Raw genomic sequence first — 19499 nt, forward strand, 5'->3', positions numbered from 1 at the left:
AACCGAGGAAGTGAGGCTCTAGAATCTACATGTGAAACCACTGGGTTACACCATCTCCTTGGTTAATGTTACCAGTTGCTCTTGGGTACTCATGTCTAACATCAGAGCATCAGCCACACAGTACAATCATGGAAGTCCTACACAAAAATCAGCATAGGAAACATTCTAGGCCAAAGGGAGTGCAAGGGATCTCTTGGTGGCTGTGTTTAATAGATTAGATCATGACAGATGACAGAGGGTCCTAACGCTGCTTAATCCTGGAAAAGTCATAAATTATTGCCTCACAGGAAGGTTGTCCAGAAGACTTCTCCCAGTTCTGGTTAAAGACATCATCAGTGAGCTTCTAACATAGATTATTTTTTCAATTCCCATCTGCATACATTGCAGTGTTTCTGTGGAACATAACCATTCGCCAGTTATTTGAAAGAGCAGTGCATTGAAAAATATTTTAATGCCTCTAAGTCTCAAGGTAAAGTAAGATATGATTATAATTATGTATAATTTATTAAGGTGTTAAATACTGTATAGAACACACAAATGGCCCTGCTGTCTGGAGCAGAATCATAAAATTATAGAATCTTAGTAGTATTCCATCCATCCATCTAATAAAACATACTCAGTACCTGCCATGTACCATGAGTCTGATAGATACCCTGATCCCTTCCCATGTACAGTCTAACAACGATTTGGAGTCCAGCTTCCTTCCCATATGGAAATTTCTTCTGCCAGTTCTTGAGAGAGGGGCCTCTAGCTCCTGCTTACATACTTCTAGCAGTGAAGGACACACCTTGAAATGCACCATTCTACTGAAGAATGGCTTTATCTGTTATAAAATTCTTCTCCCTTTTTCTGGTTTGGAAACTGAGGCTCAGAGCATTGTAGTGACTCATCCACAGGCATCGGCGAAGGTCTGCAAGGCCCGCACTGGAGCTCAGCTGCCTAATGCTTAATCAAGTGCTTTTTCCTTGCTATGAAACTATAGAGGATAATTTTTTTCCCTGTTTTATTTGACTACCATTCAGATATTTGAAATGCCTCCCCATTATTCTCCTTTCCAATCCAAACATCCCCTCATGTGATTAGGTTTCCAGACCCTTTCCTATTTACCCTAACCTGGCATGTTTCGTGTGGTCAATGCCCAGAAAGGAATTCAATACTCCAGATGTGGTCTGGCTGAGCAGAATACACAGAACCGATTACCTCCCCTCTTCTGTACACAAGTATTTGTTAATGCCACCTCTGTTTGCATTGTGTTCTGGGCTTTTTTGTTTTTTGTTTTTGTTTTTTGGTAACATAATGGGCTCATGTTGAATACACACACACACATACATGCACACATATATTCTCCAAATGCTGTGTCTTCTCCATTACAGCTCAAGCCTCATTTGACTTAAGAGCCCGCCTTGCTTTGTTTCTAACACATTTGATTCCAATAAATTTGGCTCATATTTCCTTAGCCTCCAAATCCAGTAAGACTGTGTCTAAATTATTTTAACTTTACAGGGTAAGGCTAAAATGATCTGTTACACAGTTAGACTGCTGTTTCATTGTATAATAAGCTCATAGTATGCTAAGCATCTATTCCATTATTTCTCCAAAGATTAGGTTAGAGGGGTTCTTGGGTGACAAAGTTAGTTAAGCATCTAACTCTTGATTTTGGCTCAGGTCATGATCTGAGGGTTGTGAGATCAAGCCCCACATCAGGCTCCGTGCTCAGTAGGAAGTCTGCTTCTCTCTCTCTCTCCCTCTCCCCTTGCTCCCCACCCTGGCTCATGCACACTTGTCTCTCCCTAAAATAAATAAATAAATCTTTTAAAAAAAGATTAGTTTTGAAGGAACTATTGTGAAATGCGTTTTAAAAGTGGTCTATTATTTTTAGATGGACTTGAAAAACAGGCAAAGATTTTAAGTCCATGGTAAAAAAAAAAAATAGAAGCAAGAAAAAACATTCACTGTGTTATAAATAGAGAAACAAAACATATATACACATTATAAAATATAGTATAAAAATATATACAGATATACATAAAATACATGCAAACATACATATAAAACATGCATATTTATGTACATGAACACAGGTACATGTATATATACATATACGTGCATATAAATGAGAGAGAGAAAGTTATTCCAAATACATATATATTGGCTTTGGGGGAGTGATTTGGGAAGGCCATGCATTTGATGGAATGCAGGAGTTTAAAACCCAAAGTAGGCTTAGAACCAAGTCCTAGGAGCATTGGTTTATTCCTGGCAAGTAGAGACAGACTTACCACAGAAGGGTCTTAGACTGGAAGAAATTATGAAGGAAAATAATTCGTAGCTACATGTTGATAAGCCACTGAAAATCACTTCAACATCCCTGTGGTATTGTGAAGAATGGAAGATAACAAGAATGGCATAGGACAGTAGATTTTAGTAATGATGATACTGAATGTGTCCCTATATGTTGATTGATTTTCAAATCTTGATATTATTTTCATGTCCTATTATTTTATGTAGAAACAGATTAGAATCATGTTAACTAATGTTCATTGTCCTACCTTTTGGTAGGAAAGGCGGTAGAACTTAATAAGTGGCTTTCTGATTGCACCTTAGATTTCCGCACTTAGAGAAAGCCAGCTACGTATCTGTAGTCGGTACTGTTCACTTAGGCAGAGTTATCCTGGGAGTGAGGATGGACTTGCCCAGGAAATACAAGCTCGCTTCACAACAGTCCAGCAGCTTTGCATACGGCCTCACTCCTCACTTGTTTGCTCTGCCTCAGCTTGACGGAGATCCCACTGACCCTGCCTTCTGTGGGCCTGGCTCCCATCCAAGCTCTGTTGCTTATGTAACGAGGGACCTTTGGCAAAATGTTTCCCATGTATGACACAAACAAAAAATGCCCACCCCACACGGTTGTTGTAAGTCTAAGGGAAAGACAAATCCCTCAACTACTTAAATATTTCAAAAACCAGCTTACCTTTTTCTTCCTATTCTTGATTCACAAATCTCACCCCTTTCTATACCTTTTATTATACAGATGGATTCTACTCCTCTCCCCACGAAAAAGAATCCTCCTTCCTTAGGGGCGTGTATGTGTGTGTGTGTTGTCTGCATGTTTGGGGTGGGCGTTAGACTTGCTGGCAGTAGCAGGATTCTCTTTCTTGGACTAGAGAAAAAAAATGTAATGATTTTTACATGACATGTATGACAACACTTTTTCAAACGTTATACAACATTTCTTGGCAGGGGAGCCAAGCCTATGTTACATATATGAGGGAGATGGGATATGTGAACCTTTTGAGAAGGAAACCAGCATCATAGACTGTGGCCTCTATACTCCCAAAGGATACCTGGATCAGTGGGCCACCCAAGCTTACTCCTCTCATGAAGACGAGAAGTGTCCTGCTTCCTTGGTAACAGGAGAACCTCATTCCATGGTAAATCAAGCCAGAAGAATTGAGTTAAGGCTGAGTAGAATTGTCAAGTGACTCTCTCTCAGATGCTTTATGGGGGCTCACATTTCTCTCCTGTCTTTGACATCAAATTTAGTCCCTACTGAACTCAGGATAAGGTAATGTTAAATGAAACACTTCTAGGCTGGCAATTAAGTCTCATCTTCCCCCCCACCCTACTGCCCCCTTACCCCACTTACCCATACTAGGTTTCATCTAGGAGTCTTTGGCTGTGCAGTAGCTGACTCCAAGAGATTCAGAGCATCTCATAACCTCACATGTACAGATATCAGAAATGACGCTTGAGCTTTGTGTATGGGAGGATTTATTTTAAAAGAAGAAAAAGAAGTGGTAAAGAGTGAGAATGCTTGGATTACAATACTGAATTCACTGGTATTACTATTATTATTACTAAGCGAGGTTTGACAGGTCACTTAACCTCTCTGGGCCCCAATGTTTTCATATGTAAAATGGGTCATAGTAGTAACTTTTGCATTTAACTCAATGGTTTATTACAGGGATCAAATGGAATTTAAAATATATTAAAGATCAAAGTATAACTCAATGTAAAGAAATTCTACAGTTAGTACTAAAAATAAATCCTTAGGTATACAATTTTCCATGAATCTCCACCTAAATAAATAGGAGATCCTCTGAGGACTTGACGGACTGACTTCTGTGAATTATAGTTGAATACTGAAAAAAAGATGAAGGGCTTTGGCTTTTGGGTACTATTCCAGATGTATCCATTGCCAACTAAACTCTTCCATTTATCATAACAATAAGCAATATACCGTCCTTTCAACAGAAGTGAGATTAAGCTCTCTAGGTATTTTAGGCCAGGATGAAATCACTGGATTTTATACTTAAGCAGACACCCCCAGGAAATTGAGGAACCAGCCAGGGCTGGTGCTCTAGGTCAAGAAATTCCTCAAGGACCTAAGCATCTTCTAGATTCTAGCTCTTTCATCTTTGGCTTGCAGCTTCGTTCCTCCTCCTCATAAGATGATTCTTCCAGGCATGAAGTCAGCATTCCAGGCAGGAAGATGGGGAAGTTCTCAGGGAAATAGGTATAGGCTAACTCAGTCTCTCCCTTTTTATTGGGAAAATCATGGCAGCTTTTCTGGAAGTTTAACACTACAGACTTCCATCAACATCTTATTGGTCATATCCAGATCACTTCATCACCCTCAGTTGTAAGCGGTCTGAGGAGATGAGCATTTATAACTGGATTCACTGCCATCTTGAACAAAATTGGAGTTTGTTAGTAAGAAATTCTGTAAGGGGAAATGGATATGGGAGAGGCAAGTAGCCGTTTCTACCACACTTCTTCAGTGAAGTCTGGCATCCTTTTCAAGAGTTCTTGGTGCCCAAGGACAGGAAGCCAGGGGAGTTGGAAGATTCTGAGTTAGTAACAGCTCCCTGAAGTGGCTTGTAGTCTAGCTTGTCTGTCTTCCTTAAGTAAAGTGGGAGAAATTTTCTGGAGTTTCTGTTCCCTGGCTTCTAGACCCAGCAATGCTCAATGGCTTCCTGACTCAGTAGCCTCACTCCCGGGACTGGTGGATCCTGCCTGGTAAGGATGTAACAATCATCCTGGACAGGCTTCTGTGGCTAATTCTCGGAGCAGTTGCCCTAAAATGTGCCAGGACTGTTCCTTGGGCAAGATCTCTGGGTTGACGGTGGGCTGAGAGTTATCATGTCTGTTTTTCTACCCAGGTAAGTTACATCCTGAGGCTAGCAGAGAGCATTCTTCTACACTGAGGAAAGTTTTCTGCCAGTAATCACTAAGTACCCAGAAAGAGAGGAAAATTTTGGTTTTGAGCTACAGAGGTTCATTGTCTTTACTTTTCTCTTACCCTCCACATTTAATTTTTGGTTGAAATTGCATTTCAGATTTGTACATCATATCATCCAGATTCACCAGAGCACCATCCCCTTACTGGCTGGTTTCCCTGTGTCACCAATGGTAATAGACCTCGGGATAGAAGAAGTGAGCAGACAGAAGGTAGCCTGGAGAGAGAGGATGAGGTTTGGCTAAAAGTAAGTGACCCAAATGGTTCTTTGTGAAGGCTATGGATAGAGAGAGAGAGAGAGAGAGAGTGTGTGTGTGTGTGTGTGTAAAATGATACGTTGGAATGGCTTGTCAGGAAATTTCCTTTTGTTTTTTTGAATGTTTCTGAAATTTTGATTTATTTTCACCTCTTTTTGAATTTTGGGCTTCTTTCTTTGTAAGTAAATCCATTTATCAAAGTGTAGCATATACACAGAAAAGTGCAAATATCAGAAGTGCACAGATCCATACATTTTCACAGAGTGAACATCCTCTCTACCTATCACACAGATCGAGAAACAGAGCAATGATCACCCCGTAAAGCGCTCTCCTTGCCCTTCTCAGTTATGATACCACAGAGGCATCTACTGTTTTTAGTGCCATCACAGAGGTTGCCTGTTTTTGAACTTTATGTGAAATACTTGAGTGTGTCCTCTTGTGTGTCATTCTTTGTTACTCAGCATTCTGTTTGTGAGAATGCTGCTGCGTGTAACAGTAGAATTGATGTCCATGGCTGTGTAGCATTCCAGTGTGTGCATATCCCACAATGTATTTATCCATATTGATGGACATTTGGGTTATTGACGGTTTTTCTCTATGGTATTACACATAGTTCTACTATAAATGTTTCTGTACATTTCTCTTGGTGAATGTATATAAATAGTTGGGTATATTTGGAACTGCTAGATCATTGGTAGGCAGATGACAAGCTTTACTAGAAAATTCCAAATAAGCTTCTGCAATGGTTATATTAATTTAGACTCCCACCAGAGGCTTATGAGTATTGCAAATGCTTCACATTTTTACCAGTACTTGGTATTTCAAGTCTTAATTTTAGCCATTCTGGTGGGCATATAAAGGTGTCCTCTCCAAGGCATCAGTCGCATTTACATGTCAACTAATGAGTTTTAGAGTCTTTTAAATGTATATTGGCCATTTGTATATCCTTTTTCTTTTTTTCCTGGAGGGCATATTCAAATCTTTTGCCCAATTTTGTATTGGGTTATCCGTCATTTTCTTCATTTATGTGATTTCTTTACAAGATTCCACATGTAATTCTTTTTTGGTTATATGTTATTTATGTTCCAGTATGTTCCAGTACTGTGACTTACTTTTTCTTACTTTTTGTGGTATCTTTAGATGAATAGAATTTCTAAATTTTACAAAAGTCCAGTTTATTCTTCTTTCCCTTTATGGTTAAGTGCTTTTCATGTATGGTATTAAGAAATCTTTGCCTGTCACAAAGATAAACTTTCCTATATTATCTTTTAGACATGTTATTATTTCACCTTCCATATGTAGTCTGCAAACCATCTGGAATTTTTATATAAAGTGTGAGGTAGAGATCAAGAATTTTTCCCCTATGGATATGCAATACATCTAGAACCACTCTTACTCAAACTAAAATTTTCTTTTCCCCACTGTGTTACACTGTGCACCTTTGTCATAAGTCAACTAGCAACATGTTTTTGGTCCCTTCATTGATTCTATATTTTGTTTTACTGGTCTGTATATTTTTGCTTCAATATTATACTATTAATTATGGTACAATCTTAAAATTGGATAATATAAGTCCTAAAACTTTGTTCCTTTTATTCCAGATTGCATTAGCTGTTCTTGGTCCTTTGAATTTTTGTGTAAATTTTGGTATCAGCTTCTATTTCCACATATGGGGGGAAAAAACCTGATGTAATTTTGATTGGGATTTCATTAAATCATTAAGTCAATCTGGGGAGAGTTTTTCTTTAAAATATTGAGTCTTCTAATATATTCCTTCAACTCCTTCCTTAAGTCTTCCTTAATTTCTCTTAACATTTTATTGTTTTCTGAGAGAAGGGAGTTGAGTTTTATCAAATGCCTTTTCTACATCTAGTGAGTCGATCATATTATGTTGTCTTCTGTCAAAGTCTTACTTTGATACAAACTTCTAAATGTTAAACGAAGCTTACATACCTGGAAAAAAAAAAACAACTTGGAGGTGATGTGTAATCCTTTGTCAATAGTTTTGGATTCTGTTTGTTAATATTTTAAGTTTTTTTTACATCTTTGTTCATTAGAGGTTGGCTCCTATTTTTAAAATTTATTTTAGTGTTTTATCAGGTTTTATGACGAAGGCTAGGTTTGACTTCTAAAATATGTTTCTTTCCTTGCTAGATCTATGGAATCTGTTGTGTCAGGTTGGTGTTAATTTTGGAGGTATTCATCAGTGAAGCTATCTGATCCTGTGTTTTCTTTGAGAAAAATTTTAAATTATGAGTTAAAATTTTAAAACAAATGTAGAAAAATTTGGGTTTTCTATTTCTTCTTAGGTCAGTTTTGGTAGGTTGGGTTTTTCAAGTAATTTATGCATTTTTCCCCAAAATTTTCAGTGTATTGGCATTAAGTTTTCTATAATGTTCTCTTATTTTCTTTGTAATGTTTCCACCTCTAGAAATTTTTTTCACTCATGATATTGTTGGATTTTGCTTCTCTGTTTTATTTATTTATTTTTTGGTCAGTCTTGTTGAAGACTTTTATAGAACCAGCCAAAGAAAATATATATAGTCTATGTATGTGCATATCTATGTATCTATATCTATCTATATGGATAAAAGGAATGTTTATATATAAACCTAAAAGGAAGGAAATAATGAAAAAAAGAACATACTTGTGTGTACTTATTTTCATTATTTCCTTTATTTTATGTTTGTATTTAATTTGCTTTTCTTTTTCTAGTAACTTGAGATGATGCTTAGATAACTATTTTTGGCTTCTTTTCTTTTTTAATATATGCATTAAGGCCATATATTTCCTTCTAGTGTGGCTTTGGTGACATCCTAAAAGTTTCGCATATCTTATTTCTGTAATCACTTCGTTCAGACATGTTTTTCTGATTTTCATTTGATTTCTTTTTCTTTCTTTCTTTCTTTCTTTCTTTCTTTCTTTCTTTCTTTCTTTCTTTCTTTCTTTCTTTCTTCTTTTTTACCACTGCATTATATAAAAGTGTGCTCTTTAACTTCTAAACATTTGTGGATTTTCTGGTTACCTTTTTGTTTTTGATTCTTAGCTACAGTCTTTTATGGCCTAAGAGTATATCCCATATGGCTTTGTAATTTGTTAAGCCTTGAATTATGGACCAGCATATGGTCAAGACTGGTAAATATTACATGTACTTTGAAAGGGATATGTACTCTGAAATTATTGGATAGAGCATTCTATGTATTTAAGATAAATCAAATTCACCCATTATCGTGTTGAAAGTTTCTGTATCATATATATATATGTATATACATATACTTTCTTGATATTCTGTGCACTGTTACTATCAGTTAATGAGTGATACTTTTAGAAGCTCCCACTGGAATCTTGGGTTTGTTTCTCCTTTATTTTTTTTTATCAGTTTTTGATTTATACATTTTGAGGCTATGTTATTAAATATACACACAATTCTCACTTTGTATGGAACCACAAAATGATCATGCAAGCTGAAATTATGCAAAGCAAACTTAATAATCAATGAGGAAAAATTATAATTTGTTGCATGAACTCAGAGTTTTTGCCACAATGTTAAACTCGTGTGAAGGAAAAATTTTTAAATAGTAAAATTTGATATTTATTTAGTTCATTATAATATAAAACATTAAAAACATAAAGAATTAAAGTGTTCCCTTTCATTGTAAAAATGTTATCAAAGGTAGTTTGAAGAGCACTTGGCTTTTTTCTTTTTCATCATATGACTTACATTACAAAGCTAGCAGTTTTTTTTATGCCTTTGTGAATTGTCATATTGCTTTCTTAGTTTGGATCAGCTTCCAACAATTTATCCTTTGCAATTTCAATGTTATGAAATATCTTTGAGAGTTCTTTTAATATGATTTTTTTCTTGGCATCACTTCCTCCAGGACATCTTCATCCTATTTGTCACAACCACTTTTCTCATTTATGTTGATAATTTCACTTTCACTAAGTCCCTCTGGCTGCATATCTAGAGTCCCTCAAATTGGCAGCAGAATTGACATTCCCACCCATCAGCTTTTTCTTCTATGACTCTATTTACCTTTAATTCACATGTCTCCTCCAGCATTATCGCTTTTTGTTTCTTTTCTACACTTTCATCCTTATTGGCCAATTGCCCCTTTCAATTACCCATTTTTATAAAATGTCATATAGGTCTATCACTGAGAAACAAGGAGGCAACACAGCTACACACTTTTCTGTCTCTGCATGAACTGAATAACAGATACACAGCGACCAATCAGTGATGGACTTTGAAAGAAGTGATTGGTTACTGATCAGAGTGATTTGTGGATTGAAGGACCATTAGAGAAGTTTGTACTTCCTGTACTTATAATTAATATATTGTGCTAACTGAAATTTAAGTCATATCATTGGGACTCTGGTATTATATAATTAAATTGTGATAATTGGTACTTGTGCATATGGGAACTTGTGATATACAAAGTGAGGACTGTCGGTATATAATTTTGAAATTTCTATATCTTCCTGGTTGATTATCTGTTTTAACATTATGCCTCATGCCTCTTTTTACCTCTAAGAATATTCCTGCTTTACTGTAAACTTTGCATGATATTAGTATAGTCATGCCTTTTGTTTTTACTTGAATATTGTGTCTTTTAACATCCTATTACTTTTTTATCTTTCTGTATAATTATATTTAACATGATTTGTTTGACATCAATATACCATTATTTTTTCAGGCTAAATTTTTGAATTGGAGTATTCAGTCTAATTACATTGAATGCATGTAATTAAAGATGTTTAGTTTTAAAGTTACTAACATACTATTTGTTATTCATTTGATCGATATGTCCTTTATTCTTTTTTATTTATTTTTTAGATTAAACAGGAATTTTTATTTGATTTTCCCCTCCATTACTTTGTGAGTTATACTTTTATTTTTTTCTCTAAGTGGTTATTCTAGAGATTGCAGCATGTATCTTTAACTGTTTAGAGTCTACTATGAATTAGAGTTCTCATAATTTCATTAACAGTGACTACCTTAGAATACCTCCATTTACTGCTTCCTGGCTTTTTAAAGTTAATATGATTTAAAAATAGCTAATATGTACCCTGTCCAGTGCTCTTCAGGCCTTTCTACATTTCTGTGCTTCCCTCATTTTTATTTAGCTTGAAGAAATCCCATGTATTATTTCTTTTTATGTCAGTGTGATGGCAATGAATTCTTTCAGTTTTTGTGTTCCTGAAAACATCTTTTTTTGACGTTCATTTTCAAAAGGTATCTCTGCTTGGGATAGCATTCTCAGTGGCCAGTTGTTTTCTTTCATCAGCCTAAAGATGTTATTCGAGTGCCTTTTCACTTTCATACTTTCTTTGGAGAGTTAGCTGTACATCTGTATATCAGATGTATATTACTTTGAAGGCAATGTCTTTTATTCTTTGGTGCTTTTAGTATATTCTCTTTGTGTTTTGTCTCCAGCACTTTTACTGTGATGTTCCAAGGCCTGTTCTTTCTTTTTATATATCTGGCTGAGGCTTTGTCAGGCTTTTTGAATCTGTGACTTACTGTCTTTATTTTCCCATTTACACTTTCTTCTTTTTCTTGATACCAGATATACATACCTTAGACCTTTTTGCTGTGTATCTTTTCTCCTTTTTCTTTTTCTTCTACTTTTCTTTTCCTTTTTTTCTTGCTGAAGTCTGGCTATTTTATGCTGACATATCTTCTGTTTCACTAATCATAACTTTTACTCCAATAGCTATTAAACTGTTTATTAAATTATTAATTTCAGTTATTGTATTTTTAATTCTAGAATTACTATTTAACTTTTTCTGTAGATTCTCACTTTGAAATTTTCTATCCTATTGTTTGTTTAAAAAATACATTAATCACTATAATTGTAAAAGTCTGTGTCTGATGATATCAGTATCTTGGTAATCTGAGATCTGTTGATGTTGACAATTTCTTCTCTTTATTTTCATTCATTTAGTCTCATCTACTTTCATACTGTATAATGTTTTAAATAAATATTATTATAGAGATTGTGGAGATTATTGCTAATGCTATCTTCCTTTCAAGATCATTTACTTTTTTTAAAACATGTAATAAGATTTGGGAAAGGACACCTTAATCCAATCAGTAATTAAGATGACTCAAGCTTATGCTTCTGTATTAGTGAGTCCTGATATATTTCATTTTTCTCTTTATTTCCTGAGCCCTAGCCTTTCAGGGGTCTCAACTAAAAGCTTGGATTAGGCCCTCCATCTTGATATTCTCTGAAGTACAATTTCTATTTCCTTAGCAGTATATGTCTGCCAAAAACTGCTTAGCTTTTTAGACTCTCACCCACCAATTTCTGCCTTGTTTCTTATACTTTTATTCTACAGAGCTTAGAATTTGAAAAATGCCTTATTAGCATAAGTGGTACAGAATATGAGGTTCCCTTCAATGTGGTTCCTTCCTTTTCAAGTCTTTTCAGTCCTGACTGCTGTGGTTGCTTTCACATGTCTCCAAACATTATTCTTTTTACTTTATTCATATTTTATAATTATTCTTTTCAGGAGTGTTTGTTCTATTATAAGCTACTTCCTCACAGCTGTAAGCAGAAGTCTCCAACTGGAATTTTTTTAATGTATGTCAGTTAGCTACCATTATATTTTAGGTATGTGCCCTATTCTTACTATAAGTGATCTAGTGGTAATAGTCCTTGTATAAGAAAAAAATCCCTAATATAATTGGAAGTTAAGTTAATATATCAAACCTATTAATAAAATTTAGTTTTCACAAATCCACATAATACCAATTAATTAGGGAGTGAATTCTAAAAATAAGCTCATTGCAGTTTCCCCAAGTTTTCTGAAGACTGTAAGATTTTTGACTCTTTATTATTTCTTTTAGTTTAATCTTGGTTTGATACACACACAATTTGTATAAAGTGGATCAGAGACAAGTTTATTGCACAAGTGGGAAACAACTATACTGAAAAACATTAGCCTTGAAAATATCTTTCCAAAATCCTTCATTTACTAAAATGCTACTTAACCAACAAATTTCTCACTTTAGTCCTCAGTCTTTTACTGAGTTAACTTGTCTCTCTTAGTTTTCCTTGGTTTTATCTAATCTCGATCCAGTTGACCAGAATATACAAACTTTCTCTTACATGTCATAAAAGGTTTTTATTATTTACAGTAATAAGCACATTTTATTTTGTTTTATTTTTTAAAGATTTATTTATTTATTTCAGGATGGAGAGGGGTAGAGAGAGAGAGGGAGAAAAATCCTCAAGCAGACTCCCTGCTGAGGAGCCCAACATGGGGCTTGATCCTAGGAACCTGAGATGATGACCTGAGCCGAAACCAAGAGCTGGATGCTTAACCAACTGAGCCACCCAGGTGCTCCATAATAAGCACATTTTAAAATCCTATAGTTTACAAAGTACATTCTCATGTACTTTTTAATTTCATCCCTACAATAGCCTATGAGTTTGGCTAAAGTATGTGTCTTCCTGTTTTATAGATGAGAAAAATAAGAACCAGTCTCAAAGTGCTTTTTCTACGTCACTCAAGAATAAAATGGTAAACCTGAAGGTCAAACTCATGCTACTTGACTCTGACCCCATGTTTATTCTTTTATACTGTGTTGCCTTGTTCAGTCAGTATTCATTATGTACCTGTGATGGGCCAAACCCAGAATTGAACACTGGGGATAAACATGAGAATATGACATGAGCAAGAAAGCAAATTTAAACATATGTGGAATTGGGAGGAAAGTCTTCTTGTCTTCTTTTGTTGGATTTCTTCTAAATTCTTCAAAGATGATGTACCTATGGATCTAGTTCATAGGATTTATTAAGTGCAGATTGTAATTCTAGGTGCCATTGAAGGATAGAGAAAGAAAGAGAAGGCATGATTCCTCCTAGAAAGTGCTTTGAATCTCAGCAATATAGACAACAAATGAAGCAATTTGAGAAGCAGACATCCAATAAGTATCTGTTGTTTGGTTTCGCAGGGAGCCCATATGCAAAATCATATGCTCATGTTTATTTTCATGGATGTTCTAAAATGCCCCAAATTTGGAATGGTCTCACTCAGGCTGGACTGGATAGAAATCCTAATAGAAACCTCCACATGCTTATAGTATTTTAAATGCCATATTGAAAACATCAGTTATAAATTATGGACCACTCCTAGAAACCTTTGCTACATAAAACCTAAAGCCTGTAAACCTTAATTTCCTTCTTTTCTTTGTGTGGGTTCAACTAGCCAAACACTACATATGAATCTTCAACAGAAAATGCATTGCATATTTAATTGATTGGATTTCAAAGATAAGAATCTGTGATACCAGATTCTTGGAGTGGGGGGTGTGGAGAAACACATGTATTGAGATTTGCTCTGTTCCAGGTAGCTTATTAATTAATAAGGTGTGGGCTGGGCTAGATTGAAAGGGGAGGTGAACAGAGGCTGCAAACTTCCTCTTCCTGCAAAACTTTATAAAAGATGAACTGTAGTTTGAGTGGAAACCACATCAAAAGGAATTTTTCAAAGATGGGGAGATTTGGCCATTTTCTTTGGTTGTTGCAGGTTGGATCCTCTAGGAAGTAGATTCTGAAATGGAACTTAGGTGCTCGCTTTGGCAGCACATATACTAAAATTAAGGTGAAGCTTAGTATGTAGGATGTTCATTAAGGAGTGGGCTGGGTATCAACATCTAGGGAAGGAAGCATGAGTGGGTGAAAAGGGGAGTTGAGCAACCTCAATGACAGCTTGACTGATTTCTCCTGTGAAGAAATAATACATATTATCATAAGGCACAAGTGGTACGTGGAGTAATACTGCTGTAAGATCCTTACCCTATGAGATAGTAATATTATTTGAATGTAGATTGTAATAAGTTAGACATACGTATAATCTCCAGAATAATCTTTAAAAAATACACATATACACAAATAGCTATAGGTAGAAAGTGAAAAGAGAAGATTAATAGGATAATAAAATAATTTGACTCACTCAAAAGAAGGCAGGAAAAAAGGAGCTAAGAAACAATTACCAAGGTGATAGACTTAAAACCAACTGTATTATTAATTACATTAAATGCAAATTATCTAAAAATGCCATGTAAAAGGCAGAGATTGTCCGTCTACATAAGATGGAAAGTATCAATTATATACTGTTTATGAAAACACACTTTAAATACAAAGACATACAGAATCAAAGTAAAAGAGAGAAATTATATGCCATATAAACTCTAAGCATAAGAAATTGCTGTGCTGTGCTAGTATCTGATAAAATAGAATATTAGCAGGGATAAAGATGGGATGTTTCATAATGATAAATAGGTCAATTTATCAAAACTGCCGAACAATCTTAATTGTCATAAAATTGGAGCACCTAAGAATAGAGCCTCAAAAGAAATGAATTAAAAATTGATAGAACTAATAGACGAATAGCCAAATCCATAATCATAATTGGAGATTTTTATCCTCTCTAAGTCATTGAGATAGCAAGTAGACAAAAAAATCAGGACAAGTATATAAGATTTGAAGATCATTCTCAAGTATCTTGGCCTACTTTGACATTTGTAGAAATACTACATATGCAGAATGCATATGGTACTTTCACCAAGATAGGGTATATACTAGACCATAAAACAAGTCTTAATAAATTTGTAATGATTGCAATCATACAGAGCACATTCTCTGACCTTAACAGTACTAAATAAGAAATGAATAACAGTATGTCTAGGAAATCTCCAGTTTCTTGGTAATCAAGCAGTACATTTCTAAATGACCCATAGGTCAAGGAAGGTTTTATGGGGGAAATTAGAAAACATTTTGAGTTGAATGATAATGAAACAACATTTCAAAATTTATGGGATATGATTAAAATAGTACTCCCCGGGAAATTTATAGTTTTAAATACCTATATTTGGAAAATAAGCAGTATAAAATCAATAATCACAGTTTCTACCTTAATTAGGAAAAGATCAAATTAAAGTCACAGTAAAAGTATAAAGGAAATAACAGAAAAGAGCAGAAATCAGTAAAGTAGAAAGAAATTCCTATATCACCACTGTTATTTTACTTTATCTGGAAAAAGCAGCCAGTGCTAGACTTTGATTTCTATACTTTATGAAATTTAAAATGTGAGAGAAGTAAAACTCAAATTATTTTCTCATAAATTGAGTTGATATCTGAAAAGAGGAAACAACCTGAAAATTATTTCATTTGGTATCATGGTTTAGTACAAAATTAAGATGAAAGCAAATATGCTCTCTAATTTTAAACAACAATCAATGAGAAATATGATTAAAGAAAAAAGTTCATTTATAATGCCAGTCAAGGTAGTAAAATATCTAGGAATAAATGTTAAAAAAGAAAAATGAAAGATCTATATGAAGACACAGTGAAGGCTTGAATAAATGCAGAGGCACAAACTGGTCCTATATAGGAGGACTCAGTATCATATGGGGGTCGATTCCCTCTAAATCCTGAACTTCACATAATCCCAACAAAAATTCTAACAAAAAACATTTAAAGAATTACAAAGTTGATTTTAATGTTTTTAATGGAAATTCTGCCAAAGTTTAGTGATGAAGGAGGCCTGACTCTGTCAAATACCAAGATACATCATGAAATTGTAACGGTTAAAATATCAATGAATAGACAAATTAATGGAACAAGATGGCCCTGAAATACACCAAACGATAGAGACATACATATAGATATGGACTTGAAATTAGACTTAATACTCTCAAGACAAATGAGAGTGGTGCACCCATTTCCACATATCCTTGCATAAACATAATATTATCCAATTACCTAAAATTAATAAATCTGATGGGAACAAAGTGATATCTTGTTATATTGTGCATTTTTTTCTTTGATTGTTAGTGAGGTAGAGCATCTCCTTTACAAAAATAATTATCAGGCAGTTAGTATTCCTCTTTTATTTAATTGCAACGTGGACAAATTTATTAGTTTTTTCTTAGATTACAAAAATATTTTTTGTTTTCTTATATTAGTTTTGTAGTTTTGCCTTTTGAAGTTTAGTGTTTAACATAATTGAAATTTGTTTTTGTATATAGAATAAGATAGGTTTCCACTTTTTTCCCCTTAAATATGATAAGTCAATTTCTAATCTCAACCATTAAAACATTCTGTCTTTGCTCTGATGATTCACAGTGCCATGTTGATTATATACTAATTTCTGGAATAGACTTGAATCTGTTTTTTTTTTTTAACACTCTGCTCTATTTCATTGACCTATTTTCATGTTCCCTGCACCAGCAATACACTGTGTTTAGTACTATGACTTTTACTACCTAGATATATCTGGTAGGGCATGTCCCCACCTTCTTCCACTTTTTTTTTGAGTTTTTAAAATCAAATTAGCTATTCATTATTCCTGAACACTTATTTTTCCATATAAATTTTAGAATAAGCCTTGGATCATTTCTTCTGCCTCTTGAAAAACATACTGGTATATGTGAGCTGAACTTAATCAAACACTTGATTTGTGTCAATTGGTATGATTTTCCTCCTTTGATCCGTCATTATGTTGAAATCATACTGATAGACTTTTTTTTTTAAGATATCAAGTCATTTTTGCTTTTGTGGCGTGAACCTACTTGCTTATTAGATACTAAATTTTAAATATGCTCTTGGATTTTATTGGTTAATCTTTTGCTTTGGATCTTTGCATTTGTATTTATTTATGGAATTAGTTTATATATTCCTTTTTTGAATATTCAGATTACACAAGCCTCATAAAGTTGATTGGGCAGTTTTCCCTCTTACATTTTCTGAAACCACCTGTATAAAATAAGGATTATCCGTTCCTTCAAAATTTAGTAGAACCCACCTGTAAAACCAACTGGGTTTGGGGTTTGCTTGAGGAAAGATTTATGTTTGTCATTTAACTTTCTTTGATTTTTATTAATATGTTTAATTTCTCCTTTCCAATTTTGGATTATTTGATATTTCCATAAATTTACTAATTTCTTCCACATATTCAAATTTAGTGCTGATAGTTTTTCATAATGTATTTTTACTTTGTCTCATCTCTGTTTCAGCTATAGTTACCACTCCCTTTATATTGTGTGTTTTTAAGCCTTCTGATTTCTCCTGTTTTTCTTGATTATTCATGCCTAGGTTTCTTCAAAGAACAATTTTTATTTGTTCATTTTTCTCTTCATTCTAGTCGTGGTTCTCCAATTCACTGATTTCTATCTTTATCTTTATTATTTTCTCTCTTCTTGTTTCTCTGGATTCACACTGATGTTCCCTTTTAGCTTCTTGTGTCAAACACTTGGGTAATTTGTTTTCACTGTTCCTTAATTTTTCCCTCTAGGTACTGCTTTGATTGTAGTCAGTAATTGTTGACACATAGGGCTTTCATTGTCAGTCTGCCCTAAGTATTTTGTAATAACTCATAATTTCTTTTTAAAATCAGAAACTTTTAGTAGTATTTTGTTTGTTTGTTTCTACCACTGAGTTTTCAGAGGATAACAACTTTTATTGTGCCAGCTCCGTCATTCTTAGAGGTTTTTTCTTCTTCTCTTGGCCCTACATTTTATTAGAAGCACTTAAAGAAAGAGTCTTTATTCATTCAGAAATTAAGGTCCAGTCTGTATTAGAAATGTACTCTCCATTAGCTTCCTAAAGTATCTACCACTTTTACCACATCTTCTCTACTTTTCTTTATCTACGAACACCTACAAAATCCTTTCTTCCATTCCTTTTTTTTTATTTCTCTGCTCTTCTTTTATCTCTTCATTTTTAAAAAATTGTGCATTCTCATATCTCGCCAACTTTAAGTTGCAGAAAAAAAGTACTTCAAATAAACAGTGAAGAATTTTTTAATATAAGTAAGTCCTGTGCTATATTCAAGACATACTTATACTAAACAAAAATATTTATTGTTTCTCTGATATTCATATTTAAATAAGTACCTTGTTTGGTTTTGGTAGTTTTTGCTAAATTTGGCAAAACTTATAATTCTTTTTTTATTTAATCAGTTGGATACTAATCCTCTATTCAGAGATGACTTCAACCATCCAGAAAACTGAACAGATTTCATAATTTAGCAAGAAAGAAAAAGCTCATAGATAGAAAGCACCAAGTCCCATCACTACTTTGGATTTTTTTACTTTGTTTCTTAGGAAAGCTGACAGGACCCTTTGTTAAAGCCTATTTACTTTACCTAGAATTGTAATAATATTAATGATCTGAATTTTCAATCTGCTATAGAAAAGGAGCAGCAAATTAGTAGGGGATATAGAAACTGGGAGAAGACCTATATTCAGAGGAACAGTATTATAAGCCCTATTTTTACCATTAATCAGTCAAATGGCCTTATATAAATCATATAACCCTCTTGGACATCAATTTTCTTAGATTTAAAATGAGGTGTTTGGACTAGATGATTCCTTTCAGTTATGTATTATAATTTCAGCTTGATGGTGAATTTAAAAAAGAACGAGATAATAAATATGAATAATAAAAGAACTGCAGTCATAGTAGGCTATCAAATACTAAGGGCAAAGATAAGTATATCTACTGATGCCTTTAGAACCTTGCTACTCAAAATGTGGTTGGCATCCAAAAGCATCAGCATCACCTGAGAGCCAGGTAGGAATGCAGAATCTTAGCTCTACTAAATCAGAATTGGCATTTTAACAAGACCCTCAGGCAGTCTGTATGTACATTAAAATTTGAAGAGCACTGCCTTCGAGGATTGTTATCTTAGCATTCAGGAAAATAACTGATGTTCAAAGTGATGCTTCCAATTTACCAAGTGAAAATTCCGTTAAGTACAGTATTCCCCGGTTAAGAGGGCAGGAGCATTTATAATAGGTATTGGAATTATTTCTATACACATCACCTAAATTTCTAAAAATTTCTTGCCTTTCAAAAGAAAATCTTCTGTTTAGAAAATTAACCTATGTGAATACCTACATTCCCTGGGAATCCTGCAAAAGCAAAAGGGACTATGTATATATGATTTTCATTTCCACCAAAAACAAGCCTGGTGCATTGAAAGAGGAA

The 19499-nt window shown here is 34.2% G+C and overlaps 1 protein-coding gene across 1 annotated transcript in view; it reads left to right on the forward strand.

Annotated features, from left to right (window-relative positions):
• PAPPA2 (pappalysin 2) overlaps positions 1-19499 on the forward strand; it is a 141555-nt gene that overhangs the window by 14830 nt on the left and 107226 nt on the right. Inside the window, exons 7-8 of the mRNA XM_008696715.2 lie at positions 3238-3428; positions 5337-5483. Coding sequence (XP_008694937.1) covers positions 3238-3428; positions 5337-5483 — 338 coding nt within the window. The remainder of the gene's footprint in view (positions 1-3237; positions 3429-5336; positions 5484-19499) is intronic.

This window comes from Ursus maritimus, unplaced genomic scaffold, assembly GCF_017311325.1.
Source record: "Ursus maritimus isolate PB19 unplaced genomic scaffold, ASM1731132v1 scaffold_2, whole genome shotgun sequence".
Lineage (NCBI taxonomy): Eukaryota > Metazoa > Chordata > Mammalia > Carnivora > Ursidae > Ursus > Ursus maritimus.